This window comes from Anoplophora glabripennis, unplaced genomic scaffold (genome assembly GCF_000390285.2).
Source record: "Anoplophora glabripennis isolate ALB-LARVAE unplaced genomic scaffold, Agla_2.0 scaffold97, whole genome shotgun sequence".
In the NCBI taxonomy this organism is placed as follows: Eukaryota; Metazoa; Arthropoda; class Insecta; order Coleoptera; family Cerambycidae; genus Anoplophora; species Anoplophora glabripennis.
The window spans coordinates 522446-545469 of record NW_019416215.1 but is presented as its reverse complement, the minus strand read 5'-3'; the positions used below and the strand labels follow the sequence as shown (position 1 = coordinate 545469).

At 30.8% G+C, this 23024-nt stretch overlaps 1 protein-coding gene across 1 annotated transcript in view; it reads left to right on the top strand.

The window, feature by feature from the left end:
- The window catches only part of LOC108907316 (transient receptor potential cation channel subfamily A member 1), a 64819-nt gene extending 43070 nt beyond the window's left edge, over positions 1 to 21749 (top strand). Inside the window, exons 5-19 of the mRNA XM_023457340.1 lie at positions 828 to 1023; positions 5330 to 5559; positions 5632 to 6049; positions 7976 to 8154; positions 10826 to 11105; positions 14334 to 14503; positions 15408 to 15552; positions 15607 to 15702; positions 16039 to 16251; positions 17346 to 17774; positions 17826 to 18104; positions 18242 to 18401; positions 18540 to 18590; positions 19878 to 20005; positions 21324 to 21749. Coding sequence (XP_023313108.1) covers positions 828 to 1023; positions 5330 to 5559; positions 5632 to 6049; positions 7976 to 8154; positions 10826 to 11105; positions 14334 to 14503; positions 15408 to 15552; positions 15607 to 15702; positions 16039 to 16251; positions 17346 to 17774; positions 17826 to 18104; positions 18242 to 18401; positions 18540 to 18590; positions 19878 to 20005; positions 21324 to 21479 — 3130 coding nt within the window. The 3' untranslated portion in view covers positions 21480 to 21749. The remainder of the gene's footprint in view (positions 1 to 827; positions 1024 to 5329; positions 5560 to 5631; positions 6050 to 7975; positions 8155 to 10825; positions 11106 to 14333; positions 14504 to 15407; positions 15553 to 15606; positions 15703 to 16038; positions 16252 to 17345; positions 17775 to 17825; positions 18105 to 18241; positions 18402 to 18539; positions 18591 to 19877; positions 20006 to 21323) is intronic.
- The last annotated feature ends 1275 nt before the right edge of the window (positions 21750 to 23024 follow it).

Genomic DNA, 23024 nt, shown 5'->3' with positions numbered 1-23024 from the left:
GAGAGATATTGTAAAAATAATGTCTCAAATCTACATTTTTTTTGTATATATTAACCCTTGAAGTTAAGAGATGAAATTCAGTATTTTGTAATAACTTCTTTGTAATTTATTAAATTTGTATAATTTTTTCGGCCCCTGTTAGTCGTAGGACAGACTTAAAAAAAAATTCGTGAAAAAATTTCAACTTTTGTATGGTAGTATCGACATTTTGATAAGAATTGAAATCAAAAAGTTAATCAAAGTTTTATGGCCCCGAAAAAAATAGCGATTTTTCGATCGTTTTTTGCGATATTTGAAATCGATTTGAGGTTCGCGCAATATTTGCAAGTAACAGTGTAATTATTTGAGAAAATTTTAAGCTCAACCACATTTCTAAAGATGTGGCGGCCTGTGAATTATGGGAATTTTACAAAAACGCTTTTTTTTTGCAAAAACTATAAAATATTTTTCAATTTTGAAAGAAACCATTTTTTCTGCTCACCAAGAGCTATTCTTTCACCAAAATTCATAAAAAATATGTATATTTGAAAGAGACAGGTATTTGAAAAAAATGCGATTTTTAGCGGTTTTTTGCAATAACTAATTAATTTATTTATCGATCAAAACCAGTTTGGGCTTATTCGATCCATATTAAAAATTCCTACAACTTTCACTAATTAAAAAAAAAATCAAAGATGGCATTATTCAAGCTAATTACGTTACTTTAATATTTAATTGCTAATTACGTGCAAGAATGAACCGCCAGAACTTAGATGTTATAAAGAAGTTATTTAAAATATTCTCTCCTATTTTAAGTTAAAAATTTAACATACCTTCTCTCATTTCAGTGGCGTGAAAACGGACATATTAAATGAGAAAAAGCAAGCCGCCATTCACCTGGTGACGGAGCTTAACAAGGTGGCTGTGCTGGAGGTGATGGGTCGCCATAAGGACAAAATTGACATTCAACAAGGAGGTGAGCATGGCAGGACAGCTCTGCATATTGCCGCGATTTACGACCACGAGGAATGTGCAAGGACACTGGTAAGTAAAAAAGCATTCTAAATATTTTACCTTATTAAGATTCGTTATTTAATCTGCTTGTTTTTTATATGCATAAATTTCATGCATCTTATTATTGTTATTATTGGGTTTCAGTCGAAATAAATGCATTTATAACAATGATAGGATAATTTGCATGTATTTTTGTATTTGTAGTGTCAAATTGAAAAAAATTTACATACCCTTACCCATTCATTGAACTTATCGATATTTAAATATCGTATGCAACATGACGTAAGTACATAACAGAATCACATTGAGATTGAAGAAAGTTACTTACAACATTTTTTTTAGTTTAGTTAACATGTACGTATATAATTGTAGTCTACCAGCTCGGACACCAATCTACAACTTTTTTAGTTAATTTTTCTTAACAAATTATACAGAGTGTTTTTGAATGGAGTAGCATAAATGATACCAGTACCCCTTAGTAAAATGTTCACCCCTGAAGAGATATGGGCCATCCACGTTTCCAAAAAAAATATGAAAATCGGCTGTAATTTGAAAACCGAACTAGGTACAAATAACAAATTTTTTACAGGTTGTTTACTAATACAGATGCCAGTTTTCAATTATTTTTCGAAAATTTTAACCCTTCGAAAGGGGTTGAAATAACCACCCCTCAATCCATTTTTTGCCATAACTTTTATATTTCGTAAAAACTCGATATCCAAAAATACGCATTAGATAAACTGGTTCTTTTAGAAACTTTTACCTCTCTAGCAATTTTCCTTTAAAACTTTTCGTTTATTCATAAAAAAATAAAATGTATTACCATTCACCTCACACCGTATATGATTGCAATCAATCAAAGAAAAACTATGTGTGCTGCTGTCATGCCAGTTGTCACAATTAACTCTGCTATAAGTTGTCACTGTTATCAGCTAAATACTTTTTGGGTGTAAATTAACAAGAATTATGCCAAATTTTACTCATGATGAATATGTGGACATGCTACAGTGTATTTTGAATGTCGCAAAAACTGTGCTGCGGCAACAAGAGCGTATAATGAGAGATATCCAAATCGTCAAGTTCCCCACAGACAAACTTTTTCTGCGGTAGAACGAAGACTTCGGGAAACTGGAAAAATGTGTTTTGTTTTAATGATGACAAAATAATTAACTGAACATGGACAGCTATATTTTCTTTAATTAATTCTCAATAAATTCGTAAAGTACTTACAAAGATCTATCCATTTGTTTTTTTGCTTTTAAAAATCAGAAGTGAAATACCAAAACTGCCTGATTTTCTCATTTTACCTGTGGGAACGCTCGCTGTGTACAGGATTGAATACTATATCACGACTGACAAACCCTCTTCATACTAGTCGACTTTTGAATTTAAGGCTATTTCAAAGTTTTTTAATTCTTGATTCGTTTTCCGCACCAGATTCGCATGTTTGCAAGTGGGGTTACCATATTTTATGCAAGTTCGTAAAAAGGCATATTCCTTATTTAATCCAGATCATAAAATTCATTTTCTTCTGATGTCGATGTTTCCTTAAATACCACATAAAAGGAAACTATTACAGACAATTATATATCTAATTGTATCTAAATTAAAACAATTTTTTGTATGTGCTCAAAACATCAGTCGGTTCATGTACGTTCAACTAAATTTAATGTTCTGTTCTCTTTCAATTTATGAACAAATTTGTAGGTATAGTTAAAGAAGTCTACATATCGCGTTTCGCTTCATTTTCTTTGTTATATTTGTCTAGTCTAACTTGTTCCTTTGAATACAGATATTCATTCAATCCCATCACCCGTATAGTCGTATTGCACATTAAAAAGCAGACATAGCCAGTGTATATACGTGTGATTTAAAAGCAGCACAGGAAATATTGTTAACATATTTTCAAACATATCTGCTGATTCCAGTTGGAGAAATTTATATACAACGTATTAGTTATTATTGGTGGTAAATGTTTAAATAACTAGATGGATTTCACAAGGTCTAATGACACTTACAGTGTACGATAATTTAATAAACAAAGAAATCTAAATAAAAAAATTAAATAAAGGAAGGAATACATTGAAGATGAATTTTTCGAGACAAAACGTCTGAATCTAGTTCGGGCTGAGGCAGTACAGTGTTGAGGGTCATGAAGGCTTGCAAAAAATGTAATAAAATTTCCAGGGTCGTATTTAAAAAAATGAAGCTGATGATGGTTACGGAGAGACGAAACGTTATATATAAAAACAAATTATGCCATTCGATAGAGGGCAAAAAGTGGCCATGAGAAATTGTTCTTCCTTTTTCAATATCACCTCAAACAAGGCTGAAATGAAACAAAATAAGATTTTCAAAATTTCGGTTTTTTCAAATATTTCGAAAACTAGTCATTTAGCCTTGATTTTTTAGAGGCATAATGTTGGTCCCCTGATTACGCAACTTTGCCCCCATTTAAGCAACTTCGTACCTCTTACCGTTTCCGAGAACCCTGCAGTGAGAAGCGAATTTGTAACAGCCTGTATATTTGCACAATCGAATAGGATGCTGTTTTATAATCATAAAAGTGACATAACTTTTGATAAAAATATCTCTAACAGTGAGCGAGACAAAGTGAGTATTTCAAAAGAGTAGGTTGCCTATAAACTAATAATCCTTGTCTAGCAGATTAGGCTTAAACTTAAAGTATATTTTTTGGCCAAATCTCTTTTACTATTTGAGATAAATATTTTAAATCTATGCTGTAATCGTAGAAGAGCGTTCTACCCGAATATGAAAAATATACAGGATGTTCTACTGAAAAAACTTGTTAGTCATACTTATAGCTCTACAACTCGCAACTTAGAGAATTTAAAAAGTTTTCTAGCACTATTTACATCGCATTTTCTTTTTATTTCGAAGAATGACGAAGAAAATAGGTGGCGACACTTATGGCACAACCTGTTTATTTTTTTTAAACAAAATATGAATAGAATTTAACAGATTTTTCAAAATAAATGATGTATTTTATATTAATTATAAAAACTGAAACAATTACATTTTTTCAGAAAGTACAATTTTATGTAGATGCAGATAAAAAGGATTAAAATTAATACTAAACTAAATTCCGTTATAAATTTAATATTCACATCATCCTCATTCTTCAATTATTAATAAGTAAGGTTTGATTACACAAATTTGCCACAGAAAGGCAGACTAATTTTAACACTCAGCAAGGAGAATATTAATAATTTACTTTATCAAAAGTAAGCACGCATGATTAAATTCCTTGTTTCCTGTTTCATGTAATTCATATATTAATTATTGGAAATAGGAATTCATTTACCCAGCTTATTATTGCATGAATTTTATTAGTTTTTGAACATTTTTAGCATGGTTTTGATTGCTGTAGCTTTAAGAAGGATTCTTATTGTTTTGATTATACCTATTACATACTACATTCATAACCTTCTATTGGTGTAAATTTTCTCTAGATGAGAGAGCAAGTATAAAGGTTATAATAATCTAATACTACTACAATAAATAATATGCATGTTTGGTATATTTGTTAGCGTTCTCCCAGTGATATAAAATTTAAGCCGTAATTGGTTATAATGAGTATATTTTAGATGATCTAAAATATGTCCTGCATACGTGATTTAGATTAATGTGTGTTTCTTTGTATGTAATATTTCTTCAATATTAATTTCAGTATTTATTGTTTACTAAAACCCATGCCAAAATAGAGTAGGTCTAGAAGTCAAGTATTTTTCATTTAACTGTATCTAGAGTCTTTGTATTATCTACCTTTTTACATTTTAATTATAGATATTATCATAAAACGAAAGTAAATACAATCTAATTAAAAAATCTTCAAATTTTATGTACCGTCACAACTAAATTTGCGCCAATTGCCGAGATATAAAATTATTACAGCTACATTTACAGGTTTTTACTTGAATTGTATTTTAACGATACTTTTTCTGAGATAACCACTGCACACGAATGTTTCCGAACTGAACAAGTAGCCACATTAACTTTTTACAATCTAATTTCCCGTAAGGAACATATTTTTCAAGTTGAAAAACTTTAAAATGCTGCAGTCGCCGCTTTCATTCAATGACATATTTTCTTTCTCGGCATTTCGCTTACTTTTCTCTACCCATAGATTGGTTGATTTATATATTTAGGTCTCTCATTGAGAGTACTACTTTGTTTGTTGTTTCGTTGTGAAAACAAAGAAAAATTGCTACAACAGATAAGATCTTACACTTTAGAACAGCCTTTCCAAGTGGCGTCTTTGTAAATAAAATTATTGTCTTGCATCTCACATACACTTTGACAATTTTTGTTCCAGATAACGCACTTTGGAGCATGCCCACGACGACCCTGTAACAACGGCTATTATCCTATTCATGAGGCGGCTAAGAATGCCTCATCTAAGACATTAGAAGTATTCTTACAGTGGGGCGAATCCAGAGGTTGTCGAAGAGAAGAAATGATCTCATTCTACGACGCTGAAGGAAACGTCCCTCTGCATTCAGCTGTGCACGGTGGCGACATTAAAGCTGTGGAATTATGTATTAGGTACTGAAAATCAGTTTTAAGCGGAATTTTTTCGTTATGTTCTGGTTCTTTACCGCAAATATTGGATTTCAGATCAGGGGCAAAAATATCGATCCAACAACAAGATCTCTCGACCCCAGTACATCTCGCTTGTGCGCAAGGAGCAATGGAGATAGTGAAGCTGATGTTCGAGATGCAACCAGAGGAAAAAGGACCTTGCCTCCAGTCGTGCGACGTCCAAAAGATGACTCCCCTTCATTGCGCCGCTATGTTTGACCACCCGGAAATTGTGGAGTACCTGATCAGAGAAGGGGCTGACATAAATGTAGTTGATAAGGAGAAGAGGTCTCCTTTACTGTTGGCAGCCTTGAGGGGAGGCTGGAGGACTGTGCATGCTTTGATCAGGCTTGGAGCGGACATCAACATTAAGGACGTTAACAGGAGGAACGTTTTACATTTAGTTGTGATGAACGGAGGCAGGTTGGAACAATTCGCAGCTGAAGTAAGTGAGGTAATAGGATTTTTTGAGGCCGCTTCTTTATTTTTGCAGTATTTAAATGGGTATCATAAAAGACTGAACCAAACTTTATATAAAAACACAATTTCTACATACGAAAGTATTACTGAAATTTTGATTTATAAAAAAAATTAGATTTAATTTAAAATTTGTTAATAAAAAAAGTCCAAATAATTACCAGCGTCGTTAATAAAGTGTTAAATAATATGTACAATTTGTGCTGAAAATTTGTTGCCGAATTGGAAATAAATAAATTCAGCAAAATTTGGTAATGAATTAAAATTAGTTTTGCTTCAAAATGTTATAAAAGTAAATAAAAATGAACTTTTTTGGTAATGAGTATATTTCAATAGATTTGTTTAAGCTTTGTTCATTCTTCTACGAATAATCCTGAATCTTGTAATACCTTTACTCCACGTATCCAAAGGATTTGCAGCCTTGCTGTTTGGGTTTAATAGTTTAGAGGTAATTGAAAATAGTCTCAATATGTTCACGTAGAGAATTAGACAATTAAATTCACGATATATGTAATAGAATGGATGTAGATTGGTAATTTTACACAAAGGTAGGTATCGACACTATTATTATCCAGGAATAATGATTAAGGATACATATAGGAACTGCTCGTCAATTAATAATATAATTAGGATAAGAACAAGGAAACAATTTGCAGAAGAACACGTGTCCGTGTTAGTTTCAATGTATGGAATAATTGGTTAGTTAACTTAATATCAGGTTTATTAATTTATGTTTAGGTAGATATATAGTATTTCGAAAAAAAATGTCAAAAATTGAAGGACTGGTAAAAATAAGATATAAAAAATAAAAAATTAAAAATTAAAAATTAAAAATTAAAAATTAAAAATTAAAAATTAAAAATTAAAATCAAAAAATAAAAAATAAAAACTTAGTTTTTAAAGTGCAGGGTGTAAAAGATTATTTTTTAATTCTGTTCTGATTTTTCTGACTTGCGTTACCCTAAAGCAATTTAAATTCATTTCAAAAATGTTTATAAATTGACATTAAATTAATTACCTACATGTATTTTTATTAAGGTTTATAGATAGCATTATTTGGTAGCATACTCTAGTGCTAGAAAATTATCTAATCATATTCATCGAAACCATTTTTTTCAAATAAATATTTGTTTGAACATGAAGCAATTTGGTGTTTATATTAGTCTGACATAATTAGGGAAGAAGTAACTGCATTGCTCTAAAAAAAATAATTATATACCCTGTTCTGTAGAAGCATACATCATTAATATATTTACGTATATCTATGTTAGATATAGTTCCATAAATTCTAGAACAACCCTAATTAAACTCGCGTGTTGCTAAATTTATCTGATAAATGCCATTAATTTTATGGTGCTTTAGTTAAAAGTTTAGTTAACTACGACAAAGAATCTTGTTGCAACGTCAAATAATGCTCTCGACAAAAACTATTCCATGTTCGAAGTTGAGAAAACAACAACATGCAGGTCATCTATATAATACATTTTTTTAATAAACAAAGAAAATAGATGTAATATCTAGTTATGCCTCAAAAAACTTTTTTATTGAATAAATAGAAAATTTTAACGTTATAGCAAGAGAACTCCTTCATTTCATTAAAAAATGTCCATAAACAAAATAGTTAGATATTTGTACAATTATTATTCAACTGGGACATTATATTATAAAATTCGAACACTGGGAATTTTAATAGACTACTTTTTTCGAGTACTGAAAAAGGTATTGAAATTGGCCTACTTTATATCTACTTACATTAAAACTACTTACCACCTGGATTTATAAAATCAGCAGTATTATTTCTGCTTTGTTAAATATTGACTACTGACTGACTGAGAAAGTTGTGAAGTTAGATAACACACTACTTAAACATCTAAAGTTGATAACACACGTTTTATGTCAATAGGCGAAGTCAAAGGAAAGTTTGCTTCAGTTGCTCAACGAGAAGGACATCACAGGATGCTCCCCATTGCATTATGCAAGTCGGGAGGGTCATATCAGAAGCCTAGAAAATCTTATTCGCCTAGGAGCTTGCATAAATCTGAAGAACAACAACAATGAAAGTCCGTTACATTTTGCAGCAAGGTAAGCAGTAGAATAGGTACACCTATTGCAGTGCCGTATAAATAGGATAAACAGTGAAGCTAATCTTAAGTCAAAAAGGATAATACATTTCCACAAAATAAAAAATGTACAGTGTAACTTCTATTTTCATCAAACAAAATTATGAAGGTGAAGAATTGCGGAAAATCCTATAGTACTAAGTGCATATAGCTCTGTTAATTTACTAAATGTGCAAATGAATAAATTTTGGTGGAATAGTTACATGTTTCTTTACTAAGTTGAAATATTAAAACTGAGTTATTTATATTTTCTGTTATAATCAAATTAATTGATAAATATATCATAACCAAATTTTTTTTTTTTAAATTGAATTAAGTTAAGTACTTATAAGTAGGCTTAGCGCGGCGCGGAGTTTAACAGGACCGTGGTCAGAGCAAGGCTAAGTAGAGGATAAAATACTTATATAAATTTAAATGACACCACTTACCTGATATACCTTAGTATTGAGACAAGGCTTCCATGGCATATTGGAAGGAGTCAAAACATATTACTGCATGCTTTTCTAAGTTTTATTTAGTGAAACGGCGACTTTTATCACTTAATATTAACTTGTGTAGGGAAAATGATTGGGTAGGGACAGTATGATAAATTGTTGAGGGATGAACTATATATTAATATATTTGCTGGTAACTCCTGATATGTACCAGATAAAACTTTACATATGTTTCCCAAAATGGTGTATTCTGGATTTTTTCCAACACTTTGCATTTTTTCTTTTATCATACTACTGACTTGGCGTATATTATTGGCATCGTATATATTTTTTTGTACATCGTCATTATATCAAATTATTCATTTAGGGATAATCCATGCGATTCCAATTTACGAAATTACGGAACTTGGGGTTCTCTAGTTTGTTTAATGGAATATTGCTTGAAAGAATGGCGTCTGTAGGTTCACAGAAAAATACAGCCTTCAGTGCTGGCATGTTTCTTCAAATGTCTTGTTACTTTAGTTTTGTAACAAGAATTTATAATGCGTTCACACACAGTACAAAACAGGTCGTTTTCTTTAATACGTCCCTGTAACCTTCGGAATCACTGTCAAACCACATTTGAAATAATTCCCGTCTATTTATTTTCTCTTTTGGCATTTTATTTCACTTTTCCCCCCAATTAATAGTTGTTAATGTAAATTATGTTAGTATTTATAAATAGTTATTTAAATACACACGGCGAATACAATTTACAGAATACATAAAAAGGAAAGGTATCGACGCGACACCAACTATTACAAAGTTCCGTAAATAACTGGACAGTTCAAAACGCGAGTCAGCTGTGAAAGCCACCCACCCCCGTGCCGGCTCTGTTAGACTCTGCACGTGCACTAAGCCTACTTATAAGTAAATTTTTGGAGAACAACTAATTTAGATGCAAAAGTGCTTTTATATTTCATTACATTTTTAGTTACATATTGGAATATATCACCAATAGACTGATATATCTAGTCTAATCTATTTTTTAAATTAATAATATTTCAAAAGTATATTTCTCTTTCAATAGCTAAAAAAAATTGTAAAAACTAATTTCTTTCCTAGGATTTCTATGAATATTTTCATTATACACTTTCATTAAAAGTAAATGAATTTTTATTAAAACGAATTTTAATTGCAATTGGAGATCTAAGTGAAAGAGATCTTACGAAAAGATTGACTTGGAGATTCAGAAAATTCCATTCAAATTAATCTTGTTTGTTTGTGACATCCGAGAATATATATTTGGAATAAACAACTGTGAAATCAGTGTATTCTGCTTCATCAGAGTTATTTACTTTGTGTCTTTTCAGCCCAAGGAGCAGCTGTTATTGAAAGTGCGGCATACTCTATATTTTTGTTAATATCTCTTTTCATAATCTTTTTAACGTACAGATATATTTTTAAATTGTGCCTACACAGATTATTTAAATCTACTGCATATTCTAATGGAAGTCTAAGAAAATGTAGAAAATTTTGTTACTCTGTTAAATTGAGTTTCAAATTTATCTTGACCAAAAATTATTCTATTATTAGTTTGTAAGAATGTATATCACAAAATTAATTGATTAATATTTATTTTATTGAAACTTATGTAGTAATGTAATAATTAAATTCGTTTCCTTGTCTAAATTTCATTGCAATTAACAATTAACAAATAATGTTTATTTTTATGTCTTAAATTGTTTATATTTTGAGTAAACAGGTAAATAGTAAACAGTATATTATATTTTAGAAATAAGTAAATGATAAAAACAGAATGCATTGCCGGTGGCAAATTATATTAATCCTGAAGCTGAGAAAAGTTTTAAAAATATAACAAAGCTTTTACATAAAACTGACATCATTACAATTCACGAAATCGCTTTTAAAAATTGCAGCTAGCAGCTGACCCTACAAGGGTGGAGCAACGAAAATCTGGACTTAGACTATCAATACCTCTCTCAAATAATGAGAAAAAGAAAATTGTGGTTACGAATTAATGAACTTTCAAATGTACATAACGACTGAAGCAATTACGGCACGTGATAATCAATTTTTTATGATTTCATTGCATAGTCATATCCATCTGACAGGTTATTAATGACGACTGGCGGAAACCTCAAAGCATGCACCAATTAATTAACAACGTAGTTGCTACTAATTTTCTGTTTTAATTAGGTATGGCCGCTACAATACAGTGCGCCAACTGTTGGATTCAGAGAAAGGAACGTTTATAATAAACGAAAGTGACGGAGAGGGTATGACACCCTTACACATATCTTCGCAACAGGGACACACGAGGGTCGTACAATTGCTGCTTAATAGGGGAGCCCTGCTTCACAGGGACCACAACGGAAGGAATCCGTTACATCTGGCTGCCATGAACGGTTACACTCAGACGATTGAACTTTTGCTTTCCGTTCATTCCCATTTGCTCGATCAGACTGATAAAGACGGTGTAAGTTACTTTTTTCAAACTTTTTTTGGCATTGTAGTATTCGATGATATAGTTAACTAAATGCTCAATAGTAGATACAGGTCATCAGTCTGTACAGGGTTATTTACATAATATTCTACTGCTATATCTTTTTTACATTTCTGTCTAGGAAGAAAATGGTAACAACAAATGTTGTAGGAAATTTTATTGCGATATCAGAAAAATATATAGGAATACAATCTAGAGTGATGATAGATTACAGTGATATGACATGTCATATATTCGCTTTGACAATTTCCACAATGTTTTGATGACTGACCCAAGTTTGCAGTCGGTCCAATACAATTTAAGCTTCTCCACAATTAAACTTCTGAACAGATCTTTAAATACTTTGTTAAGAAGGAAACTTTATGCTGTGAAATGTGTTTTACCATCACTCAGGTGATGCTAAAAAAATACTTGCATATAATACCTAGACATATGTCCTTTGTTTAAGTGAAGCTGAAAGTATCATAAAACACCTTATAATAGTAATATATCTTTTGTTAATCCAGAATTTAAAGATTTCTTAGTAAATTTAAAAGAGTATCCTTGGCAATCTTTCGTTTGTTTCTTCAATATGCAACAGTAATTTGTTTTTATATAGGTACTGCTTTAAAATCGTAAGAAAATTTTTATTTCTTTCGTCCTTACCATTTTTTTTAGATAGAAAGGTAAAAAGGACACTGCAACTACAAAAAAAATATCCTCAAAATTTTGAATCCTGGAGTAGTCTCAACGTTCCTTATATACTAAATAATTAGTCATTACTTTTTTGTCTTTGTACTTTGTCATTTCAAAATAATCGAAAAAATTATTAGTATTAGAAAAAACGTGTCTAATATTTTAAAATAATGTTTTTCATTCACATTTTTGTATACAGAGTGATTCGTAAATGTATCAAAGAGCCAGGTGAATATAAAAAATTCAAAAATTTAGTATATTTACGCAACATACCAGTAGATGACGTTAAAGAGAAATAATTTCCAAATGATTTTCGAAGCAATTTTTTTCAATTTAAATAAAATTGGATATACCAATAGTTCTGTAAGAAATTTTATTAATAACACTGGAAAAAATATCGTTAATATAAAGGCAGGATCATTTTTACTTTCCTTTCTCGTAAATTATTTTATACTTATCATCGAAAATTTTACTTATTTGAAAAAAAACGAACACAAGTTGAGAAATTTGTAATTTCATGGAAATGGTCACTATTTTCAGTAAACTAATTCAGTAAAAAAGAGTCATTTTTATTACTTATTGTTTTAATCATGCTAATTATGTATCGGAATTACTGATTGAATTCATCTAATTTATATTCTTCAGGCAAGGAATCACAATTTACAGAATGGAAGAATTCTGAAATGGGAGCAATTATTATTATTAACTGAATTACCAGCTATTAAAAATGGTGATTATTTCCAATAATTCTCTCTCCTGAAAGAATGTTTGAATAAATGTTTTAATCTTCCACCAAACATTACTTTATTTTAATTATCAAACAAATTATATTTTATATGGCGATTAAATGAGATCTACCAAATACTTATTACTTTATTTTAATTGCTAAATATAAATATAAAATCAAAATGAACATTTTTATGGCAATTAAATCAGATTTGTATAAAAATGTGTCGAGTAACAAAATAATTAATTTCGGGACAAATTGCAAGAGAAATACACAGGTAATAGCATACTAAACTTCATTTAAATCGGGCAAAGCATTTTAGACTTATTTGGAAACAATATGTCACATAAAAAACAAATAAATATTATATTGAATAATGTATTAAATAACAAGTTGTAATAAAATAAAAATATTTACTATGCAATAATGGTTATAACATTTTAAATGTATTCTTGCATTAAAAACATATAACATAAACTTGTAGCTCTGGTCATAAATATAGAAAACATATACTAGTTTCAATAGGAATCAATATGGGTGATTGTCAACTTTCGATCATTTTCTTCATACACATGTCTGTTGCAATTGACACTGCCAACGCTAGTAGTTATTTTATCTAAAACATAAAATAAATATGAAGATATATATATATATATCTTACGAAAAGATTGACTTGGAGATTCAGAAAATTCCATTCAAATTAATCTTGTTTGTTTGTGACATCCGAGAATATATATTTGGAATAAACAACTGTGAAATCACAGTGTATNATAAGTAAATCGATAAAACTAGCGAAGTTATATATTTCTGTAGTTAATATAGTAATCACAAGACCTTAAACGATACTCTCGAGAAATACATATTAACTATTTTAATTTCATTTTAATTTTAAAGAATTCAGAATACTTATGTTAAGTTAATTATTTTTATAATATACTAAGAAAAGATAACCTTACCTTAAAAAATATCTTGGCATTTATTCCTTACATATATTTGACCATTTGGACAATTGCTTTTAAATCTAAAAATATATTTCGCTGGAGAATCGGTGCGTTCTATTACCATTTTTGCATAACTGTGGGTAAATAGACACATTAAAGCGAAAACAAATAACAAATAGCAGAACAAACACTTCACGATATTCATAATTAAAAATCGATTGACCGTGCTGTACAAGTATATTATTTGCCGTATAAAAGTTATCTGATAAAAGAGGTTAAAATAAGTTATCATTATTGTTTTTATAATCAATATCTATTCCTGCTTCTGATGTCAATTAATTTTTAATCACTATTCTAAACGAAAGTACCAAATTTTTTATAAGACAAAAGCTAAAACAATAGCAAAATTGGTCTCTACATCATCTCTGGTGATAATAATAATAATAATAATAATAATAATAATAATAATAATAATAATAAAAGTAATACAAACAATATACTCAAAACATCTAAAACGTTATCTTTAATTACGATATGTATACGAAGTTTTGATAGAGACACACAAAGGAAATTCTAAACCTAAAGTGTTATTTGAAACTAAAATCTTTTGGAAAAATTATAGTGGCATCTTTTTTGTTTACAAAGCATCTATTCATTGTCAGTAACTTCGAAAATATAAGTGACAACAGTTTTTCAACGGTTGCCTTTTTATGCTTTCAGACCATATCTTTCCTTTTTTACTATGGCGTTGTATTATAATAGAGAACAGGAATATTTCAAAAACAGAACAGACGTTTGAAATATATCTATATTGTAATTGCAAAACGCCGTCTATACTTTGTTTATTTACTATTGTAGAATACTGCGCTTCATTTAGCAACTGTGGAAAACCAACCGAATGCCATAGCTTTGCTTCTATCGATGGGATGTAAACTTCTATACAACCTGTCTGAAATGAGCGCTATTGATTATGCCATCTATTATAAATTCCCAGAGGCTGCGTTGGCAATGGTAACACACGAGGAGAGGTTTGTATTGAAAGAGATATTATTTTATTATTCTATATTTTGGTCTAAATAGTTTACTACATTTGCGAAGTTGGTTGCCTATTCATTCTCCATAACCAAATGCCTTACTTACCTTTTCTTAACAGGGACATTAGGAATTTATTACAATTAAAAAGATATTAATTTTTCTGTTTTTAAATACTGTTATGTCATATACTAACATCGAATGTTATTAATAGGAGCTAGGTCATGATAAAAGAAGTTAATTGGTAATTATTTGTTTTAACAATCGTCTAGAATTGGCAGAAAAAGAACATAGGCTTAGCATAGCATAGTTTAGGAGAATGACACTGCTTGTAGCTAACTTTTACTATTAAGTCCATACATAGTATGTAATATAGTGACATGAAAATCTAGCAATATTTTTTCATTTTTCAAATAATTACCACTTTTCCAGAGCTTTTGCATTCTAAACTTATTTACATTATTCATTTTATTGCTTCTTTCTACAAATTTGACACAACATTTGAAGTTACGTCCACAATATGTATCCAGATATTTAAACTATTTTTCATATATGAGGAAATGAGGAAATTACATCTTTTGCGATCAACTTAAATTGTCTGTTATAGCTACTATATAGCTACTATTTGTGTCAAACTAAAAGTCTCCAATTCATAATGACGTCATACACCGGTAGAATTCCAGTCACAATAAATAATACCTTCTCGTTTTCCACACTTAACATTTTTAAACATTTACTCTTGAAACTATATGAAAAAAAATTGCTTCGGTGAATCTTTAAAAACATAAGTTTCAAAATTTTCTAATTTCCAATCATCTGCGATTTTCTGTTATGAACTATAACTTTACAAATTGACACATTATCATCTACATTTCACCTATATTTTCTGTCTGTATTTAGGGCCCAAGAAGTTATGATGTTGAAATCCAGCAAACATCCTTGTGTTACTCTGGCTCTGATAGCATTCATGCCACGAGTGTTTGAGGCTGTTCAGGACAAGTGCATATCCAAAGCGAACTGCAAAAAGGATTCCAAGTCGTTTTATGTAAGATTGAATTCCTCACGTCTACAGCAATAAATTGTTACGGTTTCTTTCCAGATCAAATACAGCTTTAGCTGCCTCCAGTGTCCATCTCTATACTCCGAATTGGAAAACAACAAGAACCTTAAGATAAATCCGCTTCCTGCTCTTAACGTACGTAACACAAACACTTGTGTCTTGTAGAAAACAAAAAAACCCTATTCTGAAAAAAGTTACAATATTAGGAAATCGTGAAAAAAGTCAGATTTGGTTTATACTAAACGATTTCCAAAGTTTATTTCTGGAACTGACAAGTATATGAAACCTGAATGTTTCTAATAAGAAAAACAATGATGTCTAAAATTCTGCACGTACCTATTCCATAATAAAGGATTAATTATACCACTAGAACATTCATGTTTTCATAAATTGCATGGAAAATTGTTTTTATATTAATTTACTAACATCTAAGTAGTTTGCAATAGTGCTAATGATGAAGAAACATTTCAGGCTATGGTTACTCATGGTAGAGTAGAATTGCTAGCTCACCCGCTGAGCCAAAAGTATTTACAGATGAAATGGAACTCCTACGGCAAATACTTTCATTTGACAAACGTACTTTTTTACAGCATATTTCTGGCATTTATCACTTGTTTTGCATCTCAACTTATGCAACACGAGAAAGATGTTTTCGCTGCAAACATTACAAATATGACACATGAGGTAAGTCCAAATTATTACAAGCGTACGTTTTGGTTACATTATTCTTTACTATCATTGTATTCAAAAGCAGTATAACTATTATTTATCACAAGTTAAAACCATTTTCTATTTATTCAAATGAGTAAATTAAATTAATTTGACTACACGAAATGTGTCCAACTAATACATTTTTAACACCAAATAACTTCATGGTCATGACAAAAGTTGATACGAAAACACATATTTTATCATAAATTGAACGCTGAGGATTTATAATTTGATACGTATGCAGGTGTGTACTACCTTTTGGATTCATCAAAATAAATAAATGGATGTCAAAAAGTGTAGAAACAAACCCAGTTCCATCTTGTTCAAATGGAATATCACACATGTACTTGTATATACTTATAATAGAGGTCTTTGATAGAACTATCTCTAACAACGAAAATAAGAAAAGACCTAACAACTGATGATAGCATCTTCCTAGCATATATTTTGGTTTATCACCGTTATAATTCACTTAAAAAAACTTATTTCAATCAATCCTAAGAAAACACTCAAATATGTATACAAAAAGTAATTTCAAAAAAGTGAAGTTGATTTTGATTCTAAAGTATTTGACATTAATAGTTTATTTCAATGAAACCAATATCATGACAAAAACCCAAACCATTCTCCTCTCTCTAATTCATAGACTCTCAACATGGGTGTCAAAATACAAATTTATACATAAAATTTAATGGTAACGGGAAACTAGCAGCATTGTTTTAATAACAGGAAACTAAAGAATTGAAATTATAGGAGTAATAAAGATAAACCATACCTACTTAAAATCATCAGTTTATATACCATTGAATTTCAAACCAGTGAATAATGTTGTGTAAATCTTGAAGCAGTTCTTGTTTGAACCCAATTCTCTTTAGATACTGATATCGTTGCAATATGACGAAGCGACACTTTCTTTTGCAGAACAGTTTCTATTGAAACATTTATTTTTTTGCATTACTTCAACCGAAGCGTTGTCTCAGATAACTACAAAAGGCACTTCTTTGATAGGAGATTAGACACGAAACTGAACTCTTTGCTTTAGCAGTACCACTATCTTTAATTTTCAGGCTTATGTCCAACTGAGCAAAGAGAACATTTTACATGTGGAAATAAATTCCGTAATGTATATGAGCGCACTGGCCATAATAGTATATATCAGTATCAACACCTTGCGAGAATTCCTCCAAATATATCAACAGAAATACATGTATTTCATGGATCCTATAAACCTGGTCACGTGGCTGCTGCATTTTTCGGCTCTAGTAATGGTGGTGCCGATATTTGGAAACACCGTTTATGATCTGCAGTTTTCTTGTGCCTCACTGGCTGTGTTCTTGAGCTGGTTCAACCTGCTTTTGCTGCTGCAAAGATTCGACCAAGTGGGCATATACGTCGTCATGTTCCTGGAAATTCTTCAAACTTTGATAAAAGTACTGATGGTGTTCTCAATATTAATAATTGCCTTTGGTTTGGCCTTCTACATTTTACTATCAAGGGTAAGTAGTAATGCTTGTTGTTGTTTCTCCTGTTTACTTTCTTCTTTTTAGGGTGATCATCTTTCATTCAAAACCATTCCCATGTCGCTTATTAGAACGTTTTCGATGATGTTGGGTGAGATAGATTTCTTGGGTACCTACGTAAAACCTTACTATTTAAACAATGACGAGGAAAAATCATTTTTACCTTTCCCATTACCAGCTTTCTTTATCTTGGGATTGTTTATGGTCCTAATGCCGATTTTACTCATGAATCTGCTCATCGGTTTGGCTGTTGGTGACATTGAATCTGTAAGAAGGAATGCTCAGTTGAAGAGACTGGCTATGCAGGTAAGTGAACACTTTAGTGATAGTACTAACAAATTGTAATCCGTGATCTGTCACACAACCTTTACAAGTGATTATTGAATCTTTTTATGAAATTCTCAACATTGTATCTCGCAAATAATGCTTGTTGGATGTTACAGGTAGTGCTACACACAGAATTAGAAAGAAAATTACCCCACTATCTACTGGAGAGGGTTGATAAATTAGAAATAATAGAGTATCCGAACGATACAAAGTGCAAGCTGGGATTTCTTGATTCCATATTAAGGAAGTGGTTCGGGAATCCGTTTTCTGACGATGGTAACTTACTGTTGGAATATTATAACTGCATGTTTTAGATTTTCGAGTCTTATAGATACTGATATAATTAAATCATGCAATACTGCTATTTTTAAAAGCGTTGCACCGTAGTCGCTTTGAAGCATGTTTTTATTTCAGGGGTGGATCAAAAGCACAAAAGATTTTGCAAACCAAGATGGCGATTTCATGGTAGGCACCATTTAGTGACATTAATCACTTTGTGTAGTTATAATGCACTATTTGAATAACAGTTTTGTACAGAGAAGTAAAATAGAAAGTAGCATTAACCAACTGTTAATGTTACATTATTGTATTTCCTTCAAATAAGTCGTCGAATCCAAGAAAAGAGAAATTACATTTTTGATTTTTTTTTATTTATGTCGTTCTCCCTATGTTCGTATGTCCATTGGGGAGGATTTTTTTTACTAAATTGAATCAAAATTAATGATCAGCGTGTCTCATTAGATTATTTCCATTGAGCAAAAAGTAATTACTTTTTAATCAATGGTACTCTACTGTATTAATCGAGAAATATTGGTGTCACTCATGTAATAATTTCAAAACTTACCATCATACATATTTACGTCATTTAATTCAAAATTAAATTAACTAAATAGCAGTTGCTCAATTAAAAAAGATCAAGCTTTAATACTTGTAAAGATTAGTGGGTGATCTTTAAAAACTGTATTTTATGAATATATTTATTCAACCCAAACTACCTGCGATCTAAAACTGGTAGATAAACCTCTTCAATGTAAGATTTTAGTCAGTTCAATCAGTTCACTTTTGAAATAGAGTTTTACCATTAACTTCCGGTATAACCAGAAGTGCACTAAGGCCATCATTATTTTCTTGAAATAAAGAATCGAAAATCTCCGACCCCAAATTTTCACGACTTAAATCGCAGTAGTCCCAAAAATATTTACTATGAGACACGCTGTACATTAAGCAACACACGAAGGTAAAAATATAATAATTGATCGTTTATTAATCAGAACGAGCTTATCCAAATACGCAAAGCTTATATTAAAATATAAGCTTTGCCTTATCTACTTTCCTGAAAATCATTGATTGAATTTAATTAACAATTATTATAACTCAGTGTAACTTATAAACACAATGGTCCTGGTTCTTAAAGGACCGCACTGTATATATTTTTCTGCCGGTTATAATTTTAAGATCTGTTTCAAACATGTGTAAACAAAATGCACAATTTTTAAGGTAGGAATAAGTAGCCAAGCTATGTTGTTTCTGTTCCTTCTCTTCTACCGATCTTTGGTAATATAAAAAGTTCTAAAATCCTTTACGTAATTTCTAGCACTTATTCTCTAAATGTTGTGTCATAATAACAGAGCAATGTCGTTGCTTTCCTTTTTTTTGTTATAATTGTTTAATTTTAATTTTGTAAATAAAATGCATCCTAATTAAGTATGCACCTTATAGTGTCTAAAAAAACCACTAATTTATTTTTATTAGGATTAGATATGGTGATGGACAGTGGTGAAGACTACGTTGTGGCTGAGTTATCAAAAACAAAGAGGAAACTACGGGAAATAACGGCAGCTTTGGAAACACAGCACCAATTCTTGAGGTTAATCGTGCAGGTAAATGCTGAAATAATAACATTAATAATAATAACATTTTAATTTATGTGCGAAGTATTTTCTTTCAGTGTAGTTTTGAGAAAACCTATTTAAAAGTCTGTTAAATACCTTATATTATAAACGTTCCTATAATATTCATTCATTAATCTTAGTGTTAATTAACAGAGAAAAAGATAATAATTCTCAGTTTATATAAATAACACATCGAAATTCAAAAAAGTAGATAAGATTTTTTTAATTCTAAGCAAAAAGAATAAACCCTACACTGAAGGAAATCGACTAATAAGAAGGTGTTGCTAAGACACGACTTCTTTTACTAATACACAACTACTTTGCGGACTACATGTCCCGACCAGCATTGAACTACACCCACAATATTTAGTAAACAGCTAAGCGGAATTGTCAGCAGAATCACCAAACATAGACCGGTTTCGAGCTTATTAGTTCTCATCAGTATGTCATGGATGAGGCTACCAACGAATGATTTAGCTATTTGAATGTCTATCTACCGACATGTTTTGAGTGTGGAAGAGATACTGACTACTCAAAAATTATAGTATTAACACGATATTACTATCTTAAGTCAACGTTTTGCTAAATCAGTAGCAATTTCTTAGGTTTTCTTCTACTGAAGACAACGTTATGCAGTACGTAAATTAAGGACTACTTATTAACAGACAAAAATATTAATAATGACAAAGATCAAAGTTGTGCCAAATAAAAAATTTATTGTGGTAGATATATATTTTGTTATCACATATCTACTAATTGTGATCCATATATACAACAGCTCGAGACATTTTTGTTCAGCATTATAGCAGGAGGGAAGTGCTATTTTACTTTGCATTAAACAACATATGAGTAATATAATAATAACCACCAAGACCTTATCTTTTTTAAAAAAGGTTGGAATACAGATCGCTACCTGGAATAGTATGTGCAATAACTAGTGGTTCAATTATCAACTTTGTTTTTAAACTTTTACTTTACAGTGAGTAAATGAAACGGGTAGAAATGAAAAGAACGCAGCTTGCTAGTATCCATAAATTCATCTACTTATATGTAAGAAAAATCGCACATCTCAAGAAAAAATATAGCAGTATAAAAAATGTTAAAACAATGTTTATCTGATATTAGGTTGCTTCAGCTTTCTTGTTACGACTGTGGTAACCTTATGGAACCTATTTAAAGGATACATATTACTGTGGCTCGTTAAATTTTACTTATAGCTAACAGACATTTGTCTCAGTGTGGCATGATAGTCAGAATAAATCTAAATGCACCTATTTGTTAGATTAATGTGTTCTTTATTTTTCAGAAAATGGAAATAAAAACTGAGGCTGATGACGTAGATGAGGGCGTTCCCCCGAATAACATAAAACCCATGAATGGCTTTTCAAATAAATGGACTTCGCCCAAAATCAGAAAGAAGTTGAAGTCCGTTATAAGCTTTAATAATAAAGGAAACCCATAAAACAATTTAATTTAATGAAATGTATGTTTAATTTATATTCTGCAGTGGTAGCTTTGAGAAAGATATTTTTGAAGGAATTTAATGAATTACGATTATTTTAGAATATATAAATGTGAATTGTGATTGTTACTGGTTGCACCAAGTAGATAAGCAGTATTATAATTATTGCTCCTAGAAAATATAGTTAAATGTTGTATTTAATTACTGTGAAGTACCAAAGTTTTTTTTAAATAAATATTGTTCGACACCTAACTTTTTACTAGTGATTATACAGGGTAGTCCAAAAGTACGAGAATGGCAGGATATCTGGGAATATTCAAGGGGCAGGGTAAAAGTAAAGCACTAGCGGTTGAAGGATTTTGTCCTGGCTATCTGATGGTGACCTTGAATTGGACTTGGACCATGGCCTTCAAGGTCATATCAAGGTCACGTTTTTTTTTAATGGGACCCCAAAGTTTTATGTTCGGATATGACCTTGAAATAACTATGAAGGTTAAGATCAAGGTCATTGTCGTGATCGCCAAAGGTAACATATATTCTTGGTTAGTCAATAGTGGTCACCAATGGCAACATACGGCCACTGTCGGTTATTAGTGGTCACCAAAGGTAAAAGGCGGTGACTGAAGATCAACAATGGTCATCAAGGGTAATAGACGGTCTTGGGTGGTCAATAGTAGTCCTGGATGGTAACGGAATAACCAACTTGACCTTGAAATAACCGGAGGATAAGGAATTTGAGGTTAGGGCTGGGTCAAATCTAAGATCACCGGTTTAGTGCTCATCAAGAATCTTAGAACCATTCTGGAGAACACTTTTCCTGGCGGTTATTCTGCCATTCCGGTATTGTTGGGTCACTTTGGGGACTTTTTATATTTGACCTTGATCTTGACCTTCATAGTCCTATCTGAACGTAAAATTTTCCGCTCTCTCCCTTTCCAGGGTCAAAATTATGGGGTCACATTTAAAAAAATTCTCGTGACCTTGATGTTACTTTGAAGGTCATGGTCCAGGTCAAATTCAAGGTCACCATCGGATAGCCAGGGGAAAATCTTAAACCCCTAGTGCTTTACTTTTACCCTACCTCTTGAATATTCTCAGAAATCCTGCCATTCCGGTACTTTTGGTCTACCTTGTATATTAATACAGTAAGAGAGCAATGATGCACAAATTATTTTGTTTACATAATTTCTGTTTATTGAAACTCTGCCTAAATTATAAATTCTAATGTGTTTTTAATTGTACTAATCGTTTGTTAACTTTAGCTGCATTGCGTCTGCTATCGAATATGAAAATATTAGAGGTGTAGACAGTTTTTCTTCTAGAAAATTCAGTATTAGTCCATTTATGTGGCCCTAGTGAATCTGTTTATACGTTTTTAATGCTAAAATATGTATTACTTTAAATACATACTTTTCATAACTCAAAATACGTTCTATTTATTTCCATACCATTTTTTAAAACACCTTTAGTATAAAATTAGCAATGATATGAACTACTCATTCTTGTACATAATTTGGAGGGAAGTATATATTAATAATAAAAAGA